The sequence below is a fragment of the Mycteria americana genome, chromosome 9, assembly GCF_035582795.1.
Source record: "Mycteria americana isolate JAX WOST 10 ecotype Jacksonville Zoo and Gardens chromosome 9, USCA_MyAme_1.0, whole genome shotgun sequence".
Classification (NCBI taxonomy): Eukaryota; Metazoa; Chordata; class Aves; order Ciconiiformes; family Ciconiidae; genus Mycteria; species Mycteria americana.
In genome coordinates this window covers 43,224,115-43,249,405 of record NC_134373.1, presented here as the reverse complement: position 1 = coordinate 43,249,405, position 25,291 = coordinate 43,224,115, and the positions used below count along the sequence as shown (strand labels likewise).

The 25,291-nt window shown below is 43.9% G+C and overlaps 1 protein-coding gene across 4 annotated transcripts in view; it reads right to left on the bottom strand.

The window, feature by feature from the left end:
- GALNT13 (polypeptide N-acetylgalactosaminyltransferase 13) overlaps nucleotides 1-25,291 on the bottom strand; it is a 157,245-nt gene that overhangs the window by 37,332 nt on the left and 94,622 nt on the right. For all 4 annotated transcript variants that reach the window (XM_075511935.1, XM_075511938.1, XM_075511934.1 and 1 more), the window contains 2 exons: nucleotides 24,366-24,483; nucleotides 14,836-15,016 (listed from right to left, as the gene is read on the bottom strand). In XM_075511935.1, coding sequence (XP_075368050.1) covers nucleotides 14,836-15,016; nucleotides 24,366-24,483 — 299 coding nt within the window. The remainder of the gene's footprint in view (nucleotides 1-14,835; nucleotides 15,017-24,365; nucleotides 24,484-25,291) is intronic.

Below are 25,291 nucleotides of genomic sequence, written 5' to 3'. Positions count from 1 at the left end.
CGATGGGACTCAGAGGAAAAAAAAAAATAATTAATGACTAATAAGTCTGCTGACACTCAAATAAGAAAACGTAAGTACAACGTCCTTGGGTGCAAACAAGAAATGAAACACCACAAGAAGCTACAGAAAGTGTAGCGTGCAAAAGAATGGATTAAAAATATCTCGGGAAAGAAGCAGATTGCTTTAACAGAGCAGCAGATGCGTCTCAAGTAGAACAAATTCAACGGTTGCAGCATTGCATTACACCTGCATTTCTTCTAACAGGCATGTCCTGCAAATTGGCATACAAGGACACAGTTTCAAAACTGGGTAAATGTACCATTTCTGCAGAACAAGACATTAATTCATGATGATAAAGATGAAAACAATTTCATCCAGAAAGCAACAAAAGTTGCAGAACTGAGAATAATTTTATGTAAGAATAACACTTTGAAAATTAATCCAAGTTAGGCTTTTGCTATCTTTTGCTGCCTTGAAAAGCCGAAGAGAAAACCGCAGTCTCACTGAACCGATATTCTAGCGTATCGAAAGGGAGAGCAATGCGACCAGAGAGGCCGGCGCACGCACATCCATCTCTAGTTCAGCCCTGAAGACCTGCACCGCGTTGCACGGTCGTTGCAGGGTGGCCAGCTCATTATCCGAGGTGCCCCCTTTAAACGAGAAGGCGAAGAACCAAGCCAGAGGCCACCGGGAACCCCCAGAGATGGAGAGGGCTTAGTTTGATGTTGGGGTTTTCTTTTACTACCAAAGGAGGATTCAAAATTGTATTACGTTTCATAGGATTAAAGATGGCAAAGCGCTAAATTAAAAATGAGTTTGCAACACCAGGATGGTTGGTATGGCACACGTTACAGAGAGGAAACAAGAACACTTGCTAATAATTTTGGAAAAATACTAGTTGCTGTATTAACATGATTCGACCAGCACGCTCTGCTGCCTTTTCCTTCAAGGGGACGGAGGGTGACTGCTTGGGAAACTCGTGCAATGGTAGCCAGGGCTCGCGGTCCACGCCGGCCCTGCCGACGGGAGAGGAGCGATCCCTCCCTGCCAGGACGACGGCTGAGCCCAGGCAGGTTTTGCAGTGCTTTGTGAGCTCCTTACAACACGATCCAGAAAATAACACACGTACTGCTGTGCGCTGCTAAAACCCAGGGACTTCCGTGTTACATCTGTACCAAAACCAGACATACAACTTGTTAACACATCCATTTTCTAATTAGCCAAAGCCCTAATTCCTTGACATGTCTTTATTTATTTTGCCAAAAAACACGCATAACTCATTAAAAAGTAAAACAAACAAAAAATGGGCTAACTCAAAAAAACCCACCACCACCCACCCTCCCCCCTCTTCCGGAGAAGTTCTTCTATCAATTCATGGGTGATTGAAGATACATACAGGTAGTGGTTTCATAATATAAAATACGGTACGGAATGGAGATTCTGAGCTTTTCATGGGAAAATATCAGCTATATATGCTCGGAGAAAATAAGCTTACAATTTCTAACATAAAAAAATCTTACCACTCCAGAAAATGAGTCAATATTGTCAAGGTTTCTGCAAATAAAGCATTGCATGATAGTGTGTTGCACTTTTAAAACTTATTCTACAGCAAAAGATTAAGACTTTAAATGTTTTTTTACCCTGTAAACGTACCTATAATGTGTGATACTTATTACATACATATTTTAGAGAGAAAGACAGAGACTAATTAACTCTTACGTTGCCAATTTTGTCCAGACACTAAAGAAAAAAAATCGATTTTACTGAGATAGATATCAATAGGAACATTATTATGGATAAAATTAATCCTGCATTGTTTCTCCAGTCCATATCTCAGGAAAGCTTTTAAGAGAAGGCAGAGTTGAAAAGAAACCCCTGACTTTACCTTTAACCACCCAGCACCAAAGAGTAAAAATTAAGTGGTAAAATTATTGACTACTAGAAGAATTTTGACAGTGAAAACATTCTCCCTGTGAAAACCATAAACCCCTGCTACATTAGAGCTCTTCCTTAGCATAAAACATATGGAAATTAAGTGTTGCTGGGAAATGTTGTCTTTTTTACTAGTATGTAAGAGCAGCAGGAGTGAAAGCTGCGCCACTGGGACTATAGCAAAGCTAGAGCTGATTTAAGTTATAAGAGCGTGTATGTAAAAAAATGCATTGTTGTAGCTGGAAAAATTACTAAACACCTTCAGAAAAGATCATTACATTCATGCTGCTCTCAAATTTAAACGTTTGTTTTCTACTGACATTCACTGTATTAAGCCTAGACAAGTGGGTCAGCCATCAATCTCTATTTCGTAGGTCTCTCAGATGAGTCTCGTTTTGAACGTCCACGCGACCCAGTTGGAACAGGACTGTTTCCAACTCCGGGTGATAACTTTAGAGATAGAATACCAAACCAGCCTCCCTCCCCAATGTATTCAAATATATGTTTTGTATTACCTGGTATTTCAATATCGGGCACGGTACGTAGCATCCCTGAGCGTATTATTTTTCCTATTCCGTTTGTATTGCACGTAAAGTAATAAAGGTTTTCTTTGTACTCTTCCCTATCAACTGAAAAGCTCCATTAAGTCATTAGAGACTTGCAATATGCCCCACAAGGGATACTTTCAGCAAAAAATAATCTAAGGCAGCCCTGCCTGTCTGGCAATGATCTGGCAACGATCTGCCAATCCACTCTCTACGTTCTATTTTATTACAAATTTAATAAGACGCTCTTTGCAAATATCAGTGCTATAAATGACACAACAGATAAAACACGGATTGGATCTGTCTTGATTCGTGTATGTTAATTACACGGGAGCACTTCTGTGTTTGTTGATCTACAAATATCATCTTTCTCCTTTAAAAACCAAGGGCATACACAAAAGAGGGATCATATCTAGGAAGAAAGGTTTTAAGCTCCGTTTTAACTGTAGCTTGAGGTTAGGACAGTATTAACAAGTCGAGACCTTTGGAACACCTACAAGAAAGGAAAACCCAAGCTCTCACACCTCCTCTCATAAGTACCTTTGAATTAAATCAAGCTAGATGACCCCAAAACCTAAGTCAAACGACATTAACTCTCAAGGCAGTTGCTGGTTTTAATAACGCAGTATCCAGCTACAAACGGAGGCGTTGCAAGTCCTGCCCATTCTTCCTACAAACTCTGCGTGGGAGAGCACCCGTGGTGCTTCGCCGGCGCCTGCCACGAAACCGCTGCGGGAAAGGGGCTGGTAGGCAGGAGATGGACGCCTGCAATGGAAAGCAGGGGTAATCTCTTTTTAAAATCAGAGTTTAAGAATGCCAGCCAAGTATTCTGTAAGGAAAGACAAACTGCCACATCGCTGATGGGCACCACGAGGACCTCCTGGCACTTCAGACTGGTCCAAGCACATCTTTGGGACTCCGGATCACCATCGAGGTGCTCTCTGGACCCCTTAATTTCCACCGTTAAGACACACGAAACCGATTTCTGCAGCTCAACCGGTTCATATTCAAATCCAAATCACTGCCTTACATTTTATTTTGCGTAACTTACCTTAGCTAACTGTTAGCACCGCAACGAAACGCTGACACTGCTCTGGACACGTCCGTGAAAGGGAAGGATGGCGGCCGGCAGACCGGCAGCTCTTTGAAAGGAAAGAGCTGGCTGCTGACGGGCATCAACGCGCCCCTCCCGCACAGCCTTCCGAGAGCAGCACTCCGAACTGCTGGCTGGAACTATAATTTTTATTACTCAGAATAATAACAACGAATTCCAGTAGAGTACTACCAACCAGAAACGGGATAAGGGCAAATACTTTAAAATAAATAATTCGTTTGACTATTCACTTTTGTTCCTTTTCAGCATTAGTATTTTTGGTGACTCTCGACCCTTAAGTGGTCTTTGAAGAGCATTATTCATTTTTAGATTGTTACCTTTGATTAATTACATTGGCCGGGTGAACCTGACCAGCCAACTGTCCTGCTTTCAGCTGGGATAGAGTTAATTTTCTTTATAGCGGCTGCTATGGGGCTGGTTTGGATTTGTGCTGAAAACAGCGTTGATAACCCAGAGATGTTTTAGTTGGTGCTGCACTGGGCAAGGGCTTCTCAGCTCCCCGTGCTCTGCCAGGGGCAGAAGAAGCTGGGAGGGGGCACAGCCAGGACAGTTGATCCAAACTGCCCGAGGGCTATTCCATACCATACGGCGTCATGGGCAGTGTATAGAGCTGGGGAAGAAGGAGGAAGGGGGGACGTTGGGAGCGATGGCGTTTGTCTTCCCCAGTCACCGTTACGCGTGCTGGAGCCCTGCTTTCCTGGAGATGGCTGAGCACCTGCCTGCCCACGGGAAGCAGGGAAGGAATTCCTTGTTTGCTTTGCTTGTGCGCGGCTTTGGCTTTCCCCATTAAACTGTCTTTATCTCAGCCCACGAGGGTTCTCACTTTTACCCTTCTGATTCTCTCCCCATCCCAGCGGGGGGAGTGAGCGAGCGGCTGGGGGGGCTGGGTTGCCGGATGGGGGCTAAACCACGACACCAACCAAAGACTCAGGGCTGAATATCAGCATTGGAAATGCACTTATTTTCCAAAAACCCATTCAGGACACACTTCAGAGCTCTTGCTTCTACAAGCAACGCCGTCAGTAAACTCATTTATGGAAGAGCTGCAGGATGTGGACCCACCAGAGGTTGCTCGGATCACGCGGAGGAGCGGGGCTGGGACAGCACGACCCCCCCCGTCCCCTCTCCTGCCGCCGCCGCAGCATCCCCCTCTGCGCAGCACAGGCACGCAGCCTCCAAAATAACCCCCGTTTTGGCACAGCTCTCATTGCAGACACCTCCTCACCTACTTGTGCGAAAAATGTATCTGTGTATCTATAGAAACACGTCATGTTTACTTGAAAAGTTAAGAAAGTGGATAACACTGTAACGATAAATATCTTGCAGCACAATTGCTTTTATTCAATATTTTTTGGTGGGTTTTGTTTTTGTTTGTTTTTCCAATCAGAGAAGTGCAATAAGCAAGGACTATCCATATGATTCAGGTTTTCAATATTAGTCTCTTCAATAGAAGCAGAGAAGCAGCAGAAGAAAGGGGTTTTTTGATTCAGCTGCCCCTGCACTGCTTGTCCTCCCAGAGCCATCACCGTAAGGCCCGTACGAGCAGTCTCTTATGCATACGGAGCCCAAGAACATTTTTGGCACTTAGGAGCGCCTACATGAACGCATTCACATTTGTCTGGGGCGGAATTAACGCCTATAGCCCACAGAACCAGGACTGACTCGCCATGAGGAATTTCATCCCCCACTCAGGGCGCGTTCAGCCCTACAGCTGAATTGGGCTGAGCAAGGAACCTAGACAGGCTCTTCGGTAACTACGATGCTGAAAAACCCGTCCTGACTGTTGTACTTGCTTTCTCTTTTTTTGCTATTTTTATTTTTTCTATTCTTCCCTTTTTTCCCCTCTTTTGTTTCCCCTCCCCTTTTTATTCCTCGCACAGGCGTTTCCCACCCGTGCAGGCCATGGGAGGAGCAGCCCACGGCGGCAGTGCGGTGCTCTGCTCCCGTGGAAAAGCCCCCTCGCCCCGGGCAAGTGCTCTCGCAGCCGGCCCGCCGCGGAGCTCAGCCATCACGCAGGCGCACGAGGGCGGCCACGCGCCTTTCACCGCGGGATCGTAACGCCGCGGGTTAAGTGAACTTATTTTGGAATTGGTGCGCTTGCAGCTCTGGCAGTCCTCTAGCACCAAAACGCTAAATAGGTAAGGGAAGAGTGAAAATGTTTATCGAGAGCTCTTACTTCCTAAATTGATACAGTCATTATCGACCTAATTATATAATTACACTTGAAAGGAGCATTGCACATCATCTGCTGAGTAAATCTAAGTAAAACACAAGCACTTATCTTGTAATCCCAAATTAAAACTATAAAGCACTATATTTAAATTCTCAATAATGCTTTAAATAAAGTGCTCGAAAAATAGCGCAACTTTGCATTTTAGCCTTACTTTACTAAGACTAGGTAGGACATGGGAATGGAATACTAACTGATTCTAAAGAAGATAAAGTGGTTTAGCAATGCACTAAGCGTACAGAGAAAGTGAACTATTAAGTGCATTATCTTTTTCAGCTGACTGTGCAAATGCAGGCCTATTCTGAGCATGTAATTATTTCCATTCAATGATTAGATACAGTATTTTAATGCATAAATTGACATAACTGCCTACATTTAGGAATATACAGGCTGAGTGGAATGAGATACGCTAGAACAACTTGAAAAAGAAGTTAATAAGGCTGCTAGGAATAGTGTGCTGGGGGACTGGAAGAGGCGGAGGAGGTACATACGTGCAAAGCCATTTGGGTATACACGTATGTGCTTACAGGTGTTGGAAACAATAAAATGAGATGTGTGTTTTTGCATACGAGAGAGAAAGGTGTTGGTGTAACAGCAAAAAACTACCTGGAGCATAATCCTGCACTGTTGATTTACATCAATTACACGGAGAATTTAATGGATCAGAGTGAAAATCACAGAAAGCTGGCTGCTAAATATACGAACAGGGATTAGTTATTATTAAGCTATTAGGTTTTTTTATTAGAGATGCCAATAAAAGACCGATGTGAAGGGAAGGCGAGAGAATCGCTGAAAACGAATGCACGCGCAGCGCCTGGCTTCGCAGCCTGGTGTTGCAGGGGGCACGTTTTGCCTCACCGGGACGAGGTCGGGCAGCCTGCTTTGTGGGCACTTTGCATTCCCAAGGAGTCAGGAAAGAACACTTTTTGCAGACAGAAAACTGCGAGGATTTGTACTGATTTAGGAGGAAAGTCTCCTCTGTCAGCTCAGTTCCCCGGCACCATTTTCACCTTGTCATAAATGAGACGGGCTGCCGCGCACCACTGACCTCCACCGTAACATGGGCGGCTCGCAGCAGCTCCTCCGTTTTCCAGAACAAATTCATATATTTCTTTTTTTTTCCAAGAAAAGGACTTTCTTTAATCCCATTTGAAGTGTATCCAGCATTTCTGAGATTTTTTTTTTAGTTTCCTGAATTATTTGGCTCTTACAGTTTCAGGCTGTAACCACGCTGCAGACTCTTAGGCTCCTGCCAAGTACAATTCAAAACTCCCTGTCAAATGCAATATTTATACTAAAACAAAAAGGTACGTGTTCCTCACTACAATTCTGTTTTGTGATCTTCCCCTCGGTTTTCAAACCCCTCCCAGCCTCAGCAAGCAGGGCTTTCGCAGCCCGGGGGCCCCGCTCCAGACAGAGCACAGAGCCACTCTGCACCCCAAAACACACAGTGAAAATAAAACCGCCTGGCTTCCCCCCACCCCAATGCCAATGACACAAACAGAGTATTTTTTTCTACAAGAATTGTTCCTCCGGCTCCTCACCATGTGACAAATTGAGCCTTTTTTTCAACTCAAAATATTTTGCACAGAATTTAATCTGTATGGTTTTCCTTTTTTTTTTTTCTCTCTTTTAATCTGGGTTGGATATAGTAAAAGTTCTGGTTCTGAACTCAGATATCTGAGCACGTGGCATGAACAAACAGGCAACGCACAGCATGGCCAAATTCAAGGGCAGCAGAAATAAAAGATTTTATTCCTGTCCACACACAGCTGCTACAAAGACAAAGGAAGGCAGCAATTTTAAATATGGCTAAGACCACAAAAAATTTCAGATGGGCTCTTCTTCAGTGGAGTTATACTTTCACAAGCAGACAGCCTCAAGAAAGCAATTCATAGCTCGATTGATCAAGACTTTTACCTTGGAATACAATTACTAGGTGTGCACCCTAATTACGCCGAGAGAAATACTTAACACGACGCCACGGTGAACAACCGCTGGTTCCTCTTCCTCTCAGGACATCACCTAAGAAATCAAATTAGTCAGCTCCCAGAGGAGAACTGGGCAGACCAGTGCGCGCAGACAGATAATAGCTTCAGAGACCTAATTACTAAAATGCAACTTTCTTTGTTCTCTAACAGAATTATCTAGAGATCTGTATTTTTCAGAATAATAAACTGAGCAACGCGTGCCAGACAAAAGGATAAAAAGGCAGTTTAATGCTATTGAATATTGGGAACAATTTCTGACGTTTAGAAATGACCTATTTAAAAAAAAATCTACTATTTCCTATGTGTTTTTATTTTTTGGTTAAAATGTTATTGTAAATAAAATAAAACCCCAAAGTACCTTTCTCCTCCATTTGCTTCCTAATCCTGAGGAACATCATCATCACGTTTTAATTGCCAATCAATATAGCATATTCATAACTTCAAAAAGGATCAGAAAATACAAAGGAGACCTACAGTGAAATTCTTTCCAGTGACTGAAACAGCGACAGCAATTGAGTTTTGAATTAAACAAATCTTGTCCTGCAAACGTCGCTGTTACTGACCTAATTTCACCCTTCTATTTCAATCAAATTTTGTCCGTGGGATCTCTATTTGAATTTTGTATCAAAATCTTGGGCAAATATGCAAACGCATAACTGTGTAAAGAAGAGAGCGTACATTTAGCAGCACTGAATTTCTGCTGATCTGTGCTCATTTCAGAAGCGAAAAGCAATTTTGTTCATAGAAAGATAAGTAATAACAATAAATACAAAAAGCGCATTGGCATTTCACCCTAACTTTTCTAACAAACAGTTTCATTAAAAATTGTCGCGACAAAAGTAATTTTACCCTGCATTGGCTCCACAGCTGCACCTATCACTAACAACTGCAAGCAAATGAGCTAGAAATTAATAACTTGCCCCCCTGCCCGCAGAGCTGAGGTTAAGACGAGCTGAAGCTGAGCCATCAAGACCAACCACACCTCCTGCTGTGCTGAAAGCTCGCCGGGGTCGTTTGCCGTCGCCGGGCTAACGCGTTTGAAGGTGGGATGCCAGTCCCACGGGGATGCCCATCAGCAAGGAGCACGCCGAAGCACAGTGGAGATGACAGGGTGAAGTCCCCCAGGTGGGACGGGGAGGACGCGGCGGTCGGGACAGCAGCGGTGGCGGGGAGGGAAGCCATCGCCGGGACAGCTTGCCAACGCACGGGGCGATTCAGCAGGCGGGATGATCTCCCTGCCTCGCTCGGAGGGCCGATGAGAAGGGGAGACGGGGTAATTCGTGGCTTTACGAGGGTCTCCTCAGCGATTGCGCAAGGGCTCTTCAAGGGAGGCCCCGGCATAATCCGGACACTGCGTAATATCCACCGCAAACGTACAGAGCGATTTAAAGGGGTTGAAAACGTGGTTGCCTTCCTCCCCAGGCAGCAGAATTCACCTGTATTGAAACGCTGGCAAGATAAGCCCCTTCTGCTTCGTCTAACTGAGGTCTTATTTTTATCACCAGCAGCCAAAGGCATGCTCAAACCCCGACATGGGGGTGCAGAGGGAATGGCCCCCTTGTACAGTCCTGCACCTAGAGCTGAAATACTGCAGGGTGTTGATTTCCGTCTTATTATCTCCCCATCTTTTCGGATGGAGCCGAAAAGGTGGCTTTGCACTCTGCATTGTTAGAGCCACCTTGGCATCGTACTGGTATAAAAGAAAGGGCAAAAGGACCCCAGCCCTGTGCCAACCCTGGGGGAATTTTGATAGGGAAATCGATAGAGAAATGTCCTCCCCACGTAGGAGGAGGAAAACGATGCCTCCGCTAGCGGCTTTTCCTTCCCGAAGGAATCGCTGTGGAAAGTGGTATTTGCAACGCATGGTATCCCACTGGATGTCAGACTGCTGAAAAGCCGTTCGTTAAAGATAGCCTTGCATTTATATCTGTGCTTAGCAGCCTAAATTAAAATGGCCTACGGCAAGAACTGGTCTTTTCACAGGGAGAAGGGATGTCTTCTCACCTTGGAAACCAGCTGCTGAAATGCAGGCTAGAAAGCCTAATATTGGACATGCAAGTTAAAAAATGTTGCTGGCAAAATCTGCCCCTGCTGCTTGCTGAACCCTAGGAAATTGTAAAGGTACCCACAAAACTGACTATCCAAAGTGATTTCAGAAGCTCCTCTCTAGTACAACAGGCAATAATCTGTTACTGCTGTCCAAGACACAAGTGCTAATGAGGAAACTTCAAAACGCTCACTCATTTGACCTCTTCCATAGCAGGAGCTCTTCTAGGCAGAGCTTCACAAAGGCTTCTGCCATCAAAAGCACCCGCATGTTCCCAAACGTTCAAATCGGGCATTTTCTACCCAGCTGAACCGCGGGATACTGGCCAGTTCAGAAGATGACACGTCAGTATTCCCCACTCCTCCAAACCCGGAGAGCATCCGTCCATCCATCTGTCCATCCATCCAGCACCTTGACCGAAGACGGCCACAGCAAATAACGCCCTGCGACAGCAGCTCCAGGCTGGAGCCAGCAGCAGAAAGGATTAAGGTCCTGATTTACATCATCCAACACGCTCCTCGTTACCCACTTTCAACACCGAATCTCCTATTTTAAATACTTAGACCTGCAGAGGTATGACTGCATCGCTCAATTTGCACGCCATTCTGCAGCGCGTGCGCTCCGATAGATGGAAATAGGTATTTCTTACCGCCGCTTTCCTGAGTTTTATTTTCTTTTCGTTGGGTGGTTCCAAATTAATCTGTTGCATTGGAGGTCTGACAGGCCAAATCGGCGAAGGAGCAGAGCAGGGAACGTTGCTCCAGGTTTTGCAGATGTGCTGGAGAAATAGTCAAGCTGGTCAAAGGCAGGCTTCAATTGGATATATTTTTCCATGGCCTTTTTATTTTAATTTCTACATCCAAACTTAACCTTTTGCTCAGCACTAAATTCCTCACTCCCACAACTCAGAATATCTCAGCAGAAATTCCGTGGAAACAAAGAATAATAAAAATCGAGGTCTATTGGAGGAGTCCTGCTGAACCAAACGGACCCTTGCTTAGACGATCCCAAAACAAAAAGAAAAGCAACAGAAGAGAGAAAAAAAAAAAGAGTTCTGATCCAGGATTGGGAGTGGTGCATTTAGGAATTTGAAAATTAAAACATGATCAATTTGGAAGTGTTTTTTAACTGAACTATCAAGACATTTTAGAAAACTACACAGCAACAATTTCATCTGGCACTCTTTTTGAAACTGGAATTTTTAAATCATTCTACCACATATATCACTATTCTAGTCACCTTTAAACGCATTTTTTTGCTAATATCTCATTTAAAATGTATTGTATTTTAAATAGCCCTTCGTATGATATTTTTAGAGCTTGAGCTCACCTAAATTAGTTGCTTTAAAGCAACTAACTCCTCATCAGCCTAGAAAAACTGGCTGTGGAGGCAGCACATGAAAGCCCATAGAGCGCAATGTCTTCACCACACACGCTACGTGGTGAACACACGCCGTCAGTATTTGCGCGCCTCACACTCGTGACAAAACGTACGCTTTCAGGGTAAATTATTAGAAATGCATTTAGTTCAACAAAAATGCAATGGGAACTCGGTATTATGAGACTGCACAAAAAAAGAACTTAATAAGGGAGAACCGAATTAAAGAATGGCTAATCCCATGTGATATATTTATGGTTTGAACTTGACTGCGTCTTACATGGGTTTGAATTCACTTTTACATCATATTAGACATTCATTTGTCAGTGTTATATTTATTTTTTCCGACTTTTTTTCCCTTCCTCTTGCAGGAGAACAGAAACCAATTATGTTAGAAACAGTCAGCCAAATTTTCTGTCACGCGTCCCATTCCTTCAGCTTTAATTGGGTAGATATAATTACCAATTACGAAGGGACACAATCCTGCCTATCTCACACAAAGCTCAATTTCCATATTTAAGAGGATCCTGTCAAGGTGACTGTTTTTCACTCCCGGCACGTGCATCTTCTGCGTTTTGTTAGATCCAGTGCAAGCGAAACCCACGGCGCAGTTCCGTCAGGCGTGGCGCGGGGTGTGCCTTCAGTCAGCACTACGAGCCACGACAGACACCCGGAGCTTTACTCACGGACCTGTTCCTCCAGACTAAGGCAGCGACTCATCCTCGCCGCGACTCAGAAGACACACAGGACCGAGGACGAACAGGATCTGAAGGTACCGGTGGCTTCTGGAGACCCTGCTCTGCCCTCCAGGAATCCCGCTGCCCCCCGTACGACACACGGGCTGGGGAGGGGTGGTGGTTCACCTCGCTGGCTCGTTTGGCTCTTGTACCGGCCCTGAAGGCACTAACGTGTAGTCGTCTTCCACGGTTTCATCTCTCCTACCAGACCAAGTAACCTTTCCTCAGGGGCTGTTCCCCGGAGGGAACAGGCTCACTTCTTCTTGAGGAGCCCGGAGGTCCCTCCATCGGTGTTCCAGCCCGAGCCCTGCTGCCAGAGCACCACCAGAAGAGGTACTGCAAAAGTACCACCTGGATACCCGGGTACCACCTGGATACTCTGGGTACCACCCCGGAGGTACTGCAAAAGGACAGAGGAGATCTGCCTGCCCCTCTCCCCGAGCAGTGAGCCCTGCGAACGCTTCCCAAAAACACCCGGTGCCACCCAAACCTCTGACTGACGGGGATCATCAGTCTGTTGACCTTTCTTTTAAGATTCATGCTTGCATCTTTTGGTTATATACACATTTATATACATTTCTATTTAGTGTACATATAACGTATAGATATATAAATACCTTTTTTACACCATTAACAGGGCACTTATGGTGTGCATAGACTTTTTTTTACGGTGCTTTACATTTTTTGGCTTGATAAGGGTTTTCCAGGACAGGCTCAGAATATTTTATGAGCACCTACTGTGACAGCCACAGGACACGTGCGATAACCCATGCAGAAACCAAGCGTTTTCCCACTTCACAGCTTGTGATTACACGTTGGCACCCGATGATGGACTGCGATGCCCTGAACCCCTGGAAAAATCAAAGCACCGAGACAGCTTGTGGAAACAAGCAGGTCTGCAGCCGGAATGAGCTGAGGTATAATGACAGTAAATTGTGCTGGAGATGAAACGCAAAACTCATACAGATAATAATATGGTCCGGGGTTTACTTCTTGGTGATAGCGAAAATTTAAACTGATTCTGTTGCCACAGAATTTAAATTGGAAGGAAGTTTAAAGATGGAAGAATGGGAAGATTATCCCAGAGCACACAATAGAACAGTAACAATAGCTTACACAGTCTATGGCTGCTCGCTATCACAGACATTTTTAAGTAATAATTTATAAATACTATGAAAAATAACTGGCTTTCATACGTGAGACATCGTATATTCTGGCTTTTGAACTGAAGCAATTTAGGTTTTATTAACTGTGTAATTCTGAGGTATCAGTAAAACTGTTTGGAGTACCCCCTCTCCCCCCCCCCCCCCGAATAGTTTTCCATTTTATATACAAATCTTTAAAAGAAAAATAAGATTATAAAGTATATTAACCTTATTTTTTCATTTATTTCAGCCAAATCAAATTAAATAAAACTACTAGTCCTGATTTGTAGAAAGAAAAGGCTTAGCTCAAAATGCCTGCTTTAAGAGGTTGGCGGTGACCAAAGGACTACTTGAAATACAGCTGCCAAACAGTCTTTACTAGAGAGCCAGCACTGAAGGTACAGACTCTCTTTTTTCCTGACCATGGCCACTCGTTAAAGGTTTTGATTTTTGTGTTTGTTCAAGGGAAAAAAAAAAGTTTTGTTTGAAACTCTAAGTCTGATAAAAATTGAATTGCCTCCAAGTGTAATTTTTCAAGTGAACAGGTAAATTTTAAAGGATGAAAGTAAGAACATGAAAACTGCCGTGTAAGAGACTTGAGGGTAGTTATTATGTTATTCTAAAGACCAAGATTTATTTAAGAGTTAGTTGCGTGAAGTAAACTGATGCTTAAATAAAGAGCAAAACCGGTCAAACTAAAACGCGACGGCACTTCACGGGCACAGGCTGACTGCCTATACAAACCAAAGCGATGGCTCTGCCCAGCCCCGGGAACCCGCCGGTGGGCAGCTCTTACCAAGCTGAACGGGACACGGCCTGTGTAAACATAAAAAATATTTTACACGTCCTGTTCAAAGGGAGACCTCGGGGAGTGGCATGGGGACTAACGAAACCCCCACGTCCCCCTCCATTTTTAATGTACATACTCCACTAAGCTCACCCATAGGGAGGCCATAATTCTCTTTAGATAAAAACATCTCCAGCTTTAATATAACGACGATAGGTTACTTCATCAAAATATTTACTCACAATATAACCCTTAACAACTGTTGTAAGATCAAATAGGAATATGGTTTTTATCTCATATAATTCTGTGCGATATTTGTGATTACATTGTACATAATTTGTATGTGCTATGTGCGCTATATGGGAACATAAATGAAAATCACCGATAAAAAGGGAGAGAAATCTGTATGTTTAAAACAGAGTGTTTCTCCTGAGGACTGGTACTTGGCAGTGGTGAGACAGAAGGACCTCGTGGCACTGAGTCCTGTGCTCCGAAGGGCTCCTGCCCGTCCATCCAGTGACCCAGAGCACCTCTGCTGTCCCTCCCGTTGACGCCTTCTGACGGGACCTTCAGGGATCATAAGGAGAATCTGGCCAAACGCGGCATTTCTTAGACTAAATGGGTCAAAGAGCGTTCCTACTCGGTTGCAAACTAACATTATGAGAATAACGTTCTGAAAAAAACCCCTATGATCTTCTAGAGAGGAGGGCCTTAACTAGTATTTTTACCTTGGGAACAGAATACAGAAGGTTTCGACACATGGAAAGGACATTCCCTTGAATTCTGAAAGCACTTCTGCTGTTATGTCTCAGCTTTTAGTACATATAAAGGCAGACACGTCTACACTTACCTATATGTGCCTCACACTCACACTTTCCTTTTTTCGGACAGCTTTACACATCATAATATGATCAGAAAATAATTTCTTACCTGGGGATATTATATAGAAGAAGTCCTTAAACTCATCCATCCAGACCTCTGCCAGTCTCCTGTTGTTCTTGTTGATGACGTGTCCCGTGCCACCAGGGAAGGTGTACGGCGTTGCCTTTCGGAAAACGTGGCCAACGTGCGAGCAGGTGACAATCTCAAGGGAGCCGCCGCACTGCCAAATCTGCAATTAAAATACGCAGAAAAAGTTGACTACGCCATATACAAAACACGCCGAGTTTATAGCAGGAGGGACTCTGACAGACAGCTTAGCAGCGACCTCCTGATTTATTTCCCCAGGTCACAATTCAGCCGGGGATTTCAAGCAGAAGTTTAAGGGGAAGAGCAGGGGCACAACTCCCGATAGCAATGAGAGCGCACAGACTTCAAGTGCAGCGTGACAGCTTGTGGGAACGGCAGCCCTGGTCCCGTGTCCCTACGACAAACATACACCAGCCACCACCCCGGGAAGGTGCCATCCTGGAATGGGTTAAGCGTAGGGTATGGATGTTATCTGTGTATTTGAATTTTCCAGGATTTCATCATATTTAAAGAAACAGAGAAGAACTGTTATTTTTCCCTCTGTATATATATATATACGTCTATATTTTTCAAAGCAGAATCATGTTCGTGACCATCCCGAGCAAAGGCACAGCAGATCTTGGTTAACATCCCAGACAGCAATAGAAAGCAGCAAGCACAGGTACTCTGAACATCGCGGAACCACAGAAGTGAAACACAGATGCAAAACCTATGTTCTCTGGTTCGTATGCTGGTGAGTACCATGATCGACTCAAAAAAAAAAAAAAAAATTTATAGATAAAGAAGAGAATGTGATGAACTTCTCCTAGATGCAAACTGTCCCTTTCCACTACTGGAGCCAAAATCTATACTCCGAGTAAGCTCAATGCCTTCGACAGGACCGCACAGGTATAGACAACCATATAATCCTGGACTTCAACACCCTGTTGTTAAATGAAGTAACACATTTTTCTGTCAGATCACTGGAGTCTTGGTAGGAGACACATCGGTTCGTGTATTAACCACTGTTCTGCAAACTTCTGTCTTTCTAGGCTCTGAAAAGAACTAAAGAAGAAACTAAAGGCGGCTGAAGGTCCAAGTTTGCAGAACCGGAGGCACAACGTAGGCAGCTGCTGAACAGCAGGGGCAAACGAAGATTTCCACCGGATGCTTACAGGGTTACAAAGCTTTGATGTTCTGCCAGACAATATCGATCCCTTGGGATTCACTCTTCGCTAAGGTTCACTGACATTTTTGGCATCGACAAAGGTATCGCCCAGTTCCTTATTTAGGCTCGTCCTACCCTTTGCTTTAGTCTCGTCCTAAGCAGACAGCAGGACTAAAATTTACAATACCTCCCGGTAATAAAACACAGAGTTGAAGAACCACTGGGTGCTTTAAACAGCAATGCTGGTACAGTCTTGTAAGTAGAGCTCCTCGACCAAGACATAACAGTTACCATAGTAACTTAATGCAGATTTTATTTAATTAGGGCTAAACCCTTTTATATAATTTCATTAGTATGCTAAGTGACGTACTCCGTTGGGATAAGCAATGACAACATCAAAATATTCTCGCGTTCAACATCTTGTGTTTCGCAGCTCAGCGACAACCAGTCGGTTCAGGTGAAGCTTCCAGCTGAGGGATGCCGAGGAACACGCGGCTGTACCAAAAAGGCAGCGTGCGTTAGAAGGGAAATACAGATTACTGACAGGTTTACGAGGCAGCCTGGGAGGGACTCCCCGGACAGGACAGTAACGAGCACCAGCAATTGGAGGTGTGCTGTAACCCACCGTCTCTGCCTACGGACCAGCATTGCCCCCGCTGCTCCTGCCCTCCCCCTCCGACTGCTCTCCCTGGCAGGCAATTCCTCCCACGCTACCGCTTTTTAAAACGTGCGTTCCTGTACGTTTCTTAAAGCGCATTTTTGGCTGTCCTTGGTACAATCTGCTATCTACGACAGTTGTCATAGGGATGTGGATGAACCTGCACTCTGTTCAGAAGAAAAGGACTTTTATCTGTGCAGTATTAAAAATTATTTTAAAAAAATTTAATACTAAATTATTAAATACTAATATTAAAAATAATATTATAAATAAATAAATAATAATGAAATAAAAATAATATTAAAAATTTAAAAAATTATTTAGAAAAGCAAACGAGCATTCCTGAATATTCCCTGGTCAAATGACTACTTTCCAAAAGTTCATATAATGGTTGAGGATTGTGGGATTCCAGAGATTTGACCACAATACAGACAAGATACACTACGGTCATATATTTGATCACTCTTCATCGCAGCTACGGTGAATACCAGACCTGTCCCCGGCACTTTGCTGTTGAAGAGCTCTTTGTAGACAACACCCAGCCGGGCATTCGACATCCGCCAGCAGCTTTTTACCGACGCCGGTGACTGCTCCATGTAATGCTCCAAAAATTTTTGAGAGAAACTGTCATTAAATTTTACTGCAGTCTTTTTCACTTTAATATTCATTATATTTTTTACTCCAACAAAATTTCCAGGGATAGAATTGACTTGATCCTACAGCTTGGGAATCAGATATTTCCAATGAATTGTATCTTTCCTCCCACATGCCTCGGGTTTTTTTAAACATGGCAACAATTTTGTGCATTATCGCTTTACTGCAGTCCTTCTAGTCGTCTTAGTTCTCTCTTCCCAGAAAAAGAGCAACAAACGGAGCCCTTGTCTCACCCCAGCCTGCTACATCGAGACCTTCTGCCCAGCAAAGCCCGTGCTCAGCCCACCGGCGGCAGGGGAGAGCCGGCGGGAGCCGCAGCCCCGCGTCGGCAACACTCCGCTCGGCCGACCTCCCGCACCTCCGGCCAGGGAGCAGGGGCCCCGACGGCGACGAAAAGCACCGAGGGACCAAAGACAGCCGGACTGCAAATATTCCGGTACAAGACCGATGTATCTCATTTTTTAAAAAAAATTTCACTCTAATTTTATCACTGAATTATTCATAAACCAGTTACTGCTGCATCGTAATTTTTAAGGTTGAAGGTGTCTTCCTTTCCTTCTCCTCTGAAGTTTAACCCTTCTCCTTCCACCTGAATGAATTCCCCAAAATCAGATATTCTTCCAACCATGGTACTTCAATCATACTTCAAGTCCGTCTCTGCATCTTCCAACCCATGAGTTTATTCCCCACCTTTTGTGAAAAATTATTTAGTGAAAAAAACCCGACATCCAGCTGCAACTTTACAGTTTAGAAACTCGAATAGTGAGCTGAGCCTGACATCTCGTCCTTCAGCGCTACCCGTTCTCCCACCCAGCAGTTCACACCAATCTCCATCTCCTCCCGACTCGGGAGATAATTTCCAGCGTGCCCCTTATGGACATGTTTTGGTGAAGAACAGACCCAGCAGATCCGCCGCATTTCCTTGGTCTGCAAAATGAGCTGTCAAACCCAGCATGTCATAATTTAGCTTCTAATAAACCCACGCGAGACTAACCCATTTTCTATTTATCTTTTTGCTTACAAATAGTAATTCCCTCAAAGTTTGTGGTAAAACATTGCACGCCATAGAATTAAAACTAAGGCTTGTATTTGCCCACATAACTTATCCCTTTTTAAATACAGGCATTAATTATTTAGACCAACCTTTGATTTCACAGACATTTTAAAACCATTCCTATTATTGCGTAAAATGATTGCATTAAACTCCGTCTGATCTCTGTGCAGCCCACTGTCAGGATTTTTTCTCTTCCATCATTTTTGAACACTGAGTCAATGTCAGTTCCCGCAAACCTCAGCACACGCCAGTCAGAAATATTTAAGGCTAATAATAATTTGTAGGCAAATAAAACAACTTCGAGGCTTTACTCCTAATCTTAGAACAAGTAGAAAAAAATACTCCTGTAGCCCCGCTGACGTTTCTTTTTGGATGTAGGCAGATAATACAATAATTTTTACGTATTATCTGCCTACATCCAAAAATAAACGTCAGCGGGGCTACAGATGTAGGCAGATAATACGATAATTTGTACGTATTATCTGCCTACATCCAAAAGCGGAGCATCACCTTGGCCTTTGCAGGGGAATCTCTCCAGGCAGCTCAGAGCAAAGCCCAGCGGCCTCCCCGCCTTGCCGCTGCTCCCCGCTCTTGGCACGGCACGGCTGCCGTTGCGCTGGGGTGACGGCGCTGCTGAAGCCGGCATCGCCGGGCAGGCGGCTCTCATCGCGGCTCCGGCGGTTTCCGCGGACACCTGCACCCCGACGCGGTGCGGGCGATGGCCCGGGGTGGGGGTCTGGGGGAGCCGGGCACGGGGGGCACGCGGCCCAACGCCCAGATGTGGCACAGCTGCTTCTGCCGTTAACCCTGTAAAGGGGAGTTCTACAAACAACGCTTCCGCGTTACTGGTTATTCCCTCATTCTCAGGAGCAAAATTTCCTCGCCCATCCCTTTAATGACAAAATACGTAAAACTAACTCCAAATGAGATATAAGACTCTTTAAAGTTTAGAGTAAAATGAAACTAGAATCTCAGAGATATCAACACCGAAAGCAGATGTTTTACACGTTAGTAATTCTATTTACTTCATTTTAGGAAATATTTCTTTACATAGAGGGGTTCTTTTGGTGCATGTGCGTGTTTAGTGATGGTGGTGTTAGATTAAACATCTCCACGTATATGCACAGATCATAGACTAAACATCTCTCACATATATGCACAGATCAAAGCTATGGTAAAAAAATCCCCAAAGATTACTGCAGTCGGGAAGTAAGTTAACACGTAAGCATGGTTATGTTAAATGAGTTAAACTTGGCTGCTCTGCAGTGACGTGTAAGTACTAATTAGGAAAAAAAACCCCAATCCTGAAAACTCTAATACCAAAGATCTCTATAACAAAATCAGCTGAACCGGTGTATCTTGAATATTTTCCCTATAGAAATGTAAGAATCCTAACATACAGGAAAATTAATGCAGTCCAAAGAAAGGAAAACATGTTGTACGCTTTAAATATAAGCATACAAACATATTTTGAATACAATTTGTGAGCAAACTGTGCTCCTAAAATTAGTTAATATAGCCAAACAGCTAAGGAATATTGAAAAGCAGAGATAGATTTTCAATCTGTTTGCCAGGTGATTAGGGATTTATATATCCCAAATTCCACTCACCAACACACACAATGAATTTCAATGTCACAGTGTACTTCTGAAAATAATCTTTCCAGCCTCCCTAGGAGTTAGACACGTTATGCCCATAATTATACAGCGCTGGCCTTCCAGTCATCCACATCAACGGCCCTGCTACAGCTGTTTACTTAAACATGTTTAAAGCCTCTCTGACACCTATAATTTTGCAGCTGAAAGTTGAGACTTCGCATACAGTCAGGCTGGAAAATTGCTATTAATGATCCTTGGTGCGTAGCTGGAAAAGCTTCAATAGGATCCGGCCTCAGCGGTATTCACGTCAAGCAAGCAGCGCCTGCAGGACGTTGCCCCCGGCCGGCGGCGAGGGGCTGAGGTTTGGCCGTGCCGGCTTCCTCGCACCCAGAGAGTCCCCGGTGCTGCGCGACGGGGAGCCTGCGCAAGCCGGTCGCCCTTTACACGTGCTATAGCGTGAGTATTTCTAGAGATCGGCTACCACGCTAAGTCACGGGTGAATTAAACATCCTTGCTCCTCATTCATTTACTGGAAGCCTTCCTACCACAGCAAAAGCAGACATTTCAGACCGCGAACAACGTATTAATATATCACACTGCTTTGGAAATACATAGGAAACATCTGCTACCCTCTTCTGCACTTCTCACAGCTGCCCGAAATCCAAAAGTCAACAGCATCTGATTCCTGTTAGAGCACGCAGTTGCTTTCTCTAGCCTTGCTTTGGCCTATCTGGATTATTCTAAAGAATAATCTTTTTTGTCTGATGGATGGATTATTTTTAATACCTTTCCAAAGCTATATGAGCTCCTTTCTGGCTATCAAGTTTTCAGGGCATTCTCTGATTGGGAAAAAACACTCACAGAATTTAACAGAAAAGTAAAAATGTTTAAGGAATTCTATCAAATAAAAATATGGCGAATGTTTAAGAATAAATGAGGTTTTCATTTACTAAAGCAGACTCTTACAGCTGTCAGAGATGCCTGCCGGGATTACTATTTTTTTTTTCCCATTGCCATTATTAAAAGACACCCTCCAAAAGGCATCATTCAAGACCGTTCAGCAACGAGCAGCAGCACCGCTCAAAGGTGAAATACCGATCTACCCAGCAACAAGGCAACTGTACGCAGCCGCGCACGCTGCCGCGCTGACGTGCAGTGCCTTCCGGGAACTGAGCAGGACAGGCAGGCTCTGATTACGCAGCGACACAAATACTGCGAATCCTCTTAATCACTGCACCGGGGATAACGGCGCTGCCGTTGCAGGTCGCAGATGAGACGGTCGCAGTCGTTACCCGGGGAAGGCAAAGGCACGTAATAATATTTTTTGAGGCTGCAGGGATTATCAAGACAGGGATTTGGTTTGGTTTTTTTTTTTCCGAATAGCAGACCCCCTCCCATTTGACGATAAAAACATCCAAGGTAATAAGAGCTCCAGAAACATCCTTATGGCTGACTCCTATTACAGTAATTTTCCAAACCAAGATTTAGTCTCGGGGTTTTCCTGACTGCAGTGAGATATTCCGGAAACCTGCTGGATAACTGCGGGTTTGTAACGCGGCTGCTGGAGGAACCTCCCCAGCCCCTTGGCACTCTTTGCTACCAATTTTCTGCAGATGTTTTACATCAGATAGGTTTTTAAATGCAGAGGCCTCGGTATTTTATTGATTCAGTCGTACTTGATGTACTTGACTATTTGGCTGGTTTTCTTTACAGACGAAGGCTCTAAAGACCAAGAAACAGCATCGCGTGGCTGCCTGGCATTTCCACGGGAATCTCCCGGCGCTGGAAGCTCGTCGTTTTATTTCCGTTCTTGACACCATGCCCTCTTGTTAGGCTGATGCACGCGTTCCAGCCTGGTAATGTTTCTTGAAGTTTAAGTGGGAGAATCTTCCAAAGACATAAAATAATGTTCTTCTAATACGATGCCCATGGAGTTTTTCAGAAAATCCATGCTCTTCCTCGCCTTGCTCCCCACACCTCAGTCTTAACGAGTAAAATAAGAGTAACGGCAGAGCTGCTTCCCCGCTGTTCTCACTAGGGCTTTGTGCACAGAGCACGGCTATCGTTGGTCTTCGTCCTTCCGCATATTTTGGACCGATATTTTTAATGTAAAGCTGAAATTAAGATCTCGTAACAGCATTCTCACAAAATTAATATAAGTTAAGCCCATTGCTGGCTTATTCACATAAGCATTGAATAGAATTCAAGTCCAATTTGAAACAGGACTCAAGAAATTATTATTTAGGGAAGGAAAAAAAAAAAAAAAGAAAACAAACCCTCAAAGTATTATGTTATATATATATATAAATTTTTATATATATATAAATACATATATAAATATATAAAATATGAATTATAGGAGTGCCCAGGAAGCAGAACCAGCGAAACCATCCCAAAGGCAGAGGTATCAGCTCAACCTGCACTACACACGACCGCAAACCCCCGATCATCCCGACCGGGAGCTGGCTGACCCACGCCGCGAATCCCGACAGGTTTCCCCCGCAGCTGCCAAGAGCCAGAGCAGAACAGCACTAGATGAAGCCAGAACACCACCATTAAATCGCTAAACTTCTCAGGAAAGGTTTTCAAACTATATTAGCGTTATTCGAGCAAGAGTATGCATGGAGAATATCCTAGTTAGGGCATTTCTTTAGCAGATGCTGGAAGCTGACTACACGCTCGCATGCTGCTCTCAGCAGAAGATCAAATGCTTTCTGCCAAAATGAATCTCTTACGCCAGGGAGCGGGAAAAGGCCGTGGAATTGCAAATTATTTTGTTCTGTTGCGCTTACAAAGCCTGACAGAAAAATGATCAATATTTGCATCTTCGTTCACAAAAATAGCCACTGCCAAAAGGAGCCCACGGAGAACCAACTCCCAGGTATCCTCCAGTACAGACTCTTAACAAAAAGCGCCTCGTTTGTCCCTTTGTATCAGAGTTGGTTTTTCAGGGATTACCATTTTTATGATGAAAACCCAGTGTTCTTCCAAAAGGAGAGTTAAATATTTTAGTCTCTTCACTAACGAGAGTGGTAATGCCCACAGTAATGACCCAAAACTGCTCCTGCAAAAGGTTTTCTGTAAGCGGTAACAAACGCCAGCAACAGCAAAGGGCTTCGAGGTTCCCGCTGTCAGGGGTTACTGCGCATCGGCAAGTCTGATCTTAAAATTTCCATGAACTAGGTGAGCTTCGCTTTACAGAAATCACACACGCTGATACTCGGTGAGAAATGAACAGTGGTAATACACAGATTTCGTCTACAAGAGGCACATATTTAACGCTTTAAAGCAGTGCTAGTCACTCTCTGCTCCATGGATCCCTTCTAAAGACTGAAGAACAAGCCTACTAACAGGCGTAAGTTAAAAATAAGCTCCTATATAGGGACCTACATACATCCAAGGAATATTCTTAGGGGTCTATACACAAAAAAATGTTGAAATCCACTGATTTAAAACATCAATGCTCTGAAAAAGTAACTCCACCCTTCTATTTTACTAGAAAGTGAACAATTATACTTTATAGAAATTGGTCTGAAAATGCTTTCAAATTCTCAGTTGATCTTCTCTAGAAATACCTGCTTCACAAAAATCTTCAGAGTAGCTTCTGTCAATAGAAAGTAGTCTACCAGCCCTGGCTGAAGACAAAAGACAAAGAAAAAAAAAGGAAAGAAGGATATGCCCACGATGTGCTGTGGGTACTAGATAGGTACACCAGGTTTATCTTGCATACTTACTTAAAATGCATAAATTGTGATACATCAGAGATGTTCAAAGTAATTTTCAACATCCTTTCTAACAATTACTTATCAAAGACTCAATTTTCCAATTTTCCTTTATATCTGAAGGACAATTACTAAATGCATTTCACTCAAAGAGATTTTATTCTTGTCACGGGCAACACACCTATCCCCGGCAGAAATACAGTCACTTTTCTGCAGGACGTGAAATTTCTCTGCGAGCTTGGCTCTCACACAGAATAAAAATCCCAGCCAGAACTTGCAAGTTCATGACGACATACACTTTCAAAAACTTCTGTTAAAACATATATTTGAATTTTTTTTTTCCACTATAAGAATTATATCTCATTTATGTCAGTTAGCATTTGCACTAGTTCACACAAAGCCTCGTTTCTTTTATAAAGAAAGGTATTACCAAAATATATATTATTTTGAAAGTGTAAAAATTTCCAAACAGTAATAAAATGTTTCATGCAGTAGAAAGGACCAAAATACTATAATGAGGCATCCCCAAATATCTTGAGAATTTAAATTAACCCGTGACTTGCACGACAGCTAAAGCAGCAGTGCCCTGTCCGCAGCGTAGGAACCGTTACAGCACAACTGTGTTTGTTGACAGAAAATGAAGGAAAATGGCAATTACCCTAAAAGACATTTCAAGATTCTCGCCACCCCAGATATCCATTCCTGCATCGTAAGTTCCTATCTCTTCAAAGTAGTTTCTGTCAATAGAAAATAGGCCACCAGCCATAGTAGGGGTCCTAGTTGAAAACAAACAGAAAAAAAAAAAAGAGGAAAAAGAAAAGAAAAGAAAAAATACCTTTTGAAAGACACTGTGGAATTTATTAAGTGACACTACAGTACATTTCACTACCTCAGACATTTTGACTATAAATATATTCTATGTACAGCAACTTAAATATAAACTACTAACAATAATAATACGGTTTCGACTGCATACGCTGTGCGCTTGCCTTTCGGGCAGAGCTCCCCCGAAGCCGATGAGAGCACTGCCCGAGTGAGAACTGCAGGATTGCTTCCTACCCGCAAAATCACATTTCCATAGATTATTTCAGGAGCATTGTAATGGTAAAGTGGATGGAATTTTGGCCTTCTGCATCCAGAACAGCAGTTCAAATCCAATCCGAAATGCTTAGTGAAGAGAGTTTAATGCCTCAGCTTTGCCTTAGAGGGAGACTAAATGTGCATAAAATTACCAGGCATAATCTCTCTTAACAGGATTATAAATCCTTACAACAGGCAAATCCAGTCAGAGTGCAACTTCTCTTTGTGTAAAGATGTCCTATTTCCCCGTAAATAGCTGCTCTGTGTTTTTTCAGCGTCTCAAGCCTACGTGAAGTGGAAAACGCTCACCCCGGTTAGCAGGAGCACAGCTCCGAGCGGCTGCACCGACGCGCACCCACCGACCCACAGCCCTCTCACAAGGCGTACGGCGCGTACGCACCAACCAGCGCGCCGCTAACGGGCTTGCCCCACGCACGGGGTTGAAGCCCAAACCGGCCCCTGCGGACGCTGCCGCGGGAGCTGCGCCCAGCCCCGTGCCGCAGG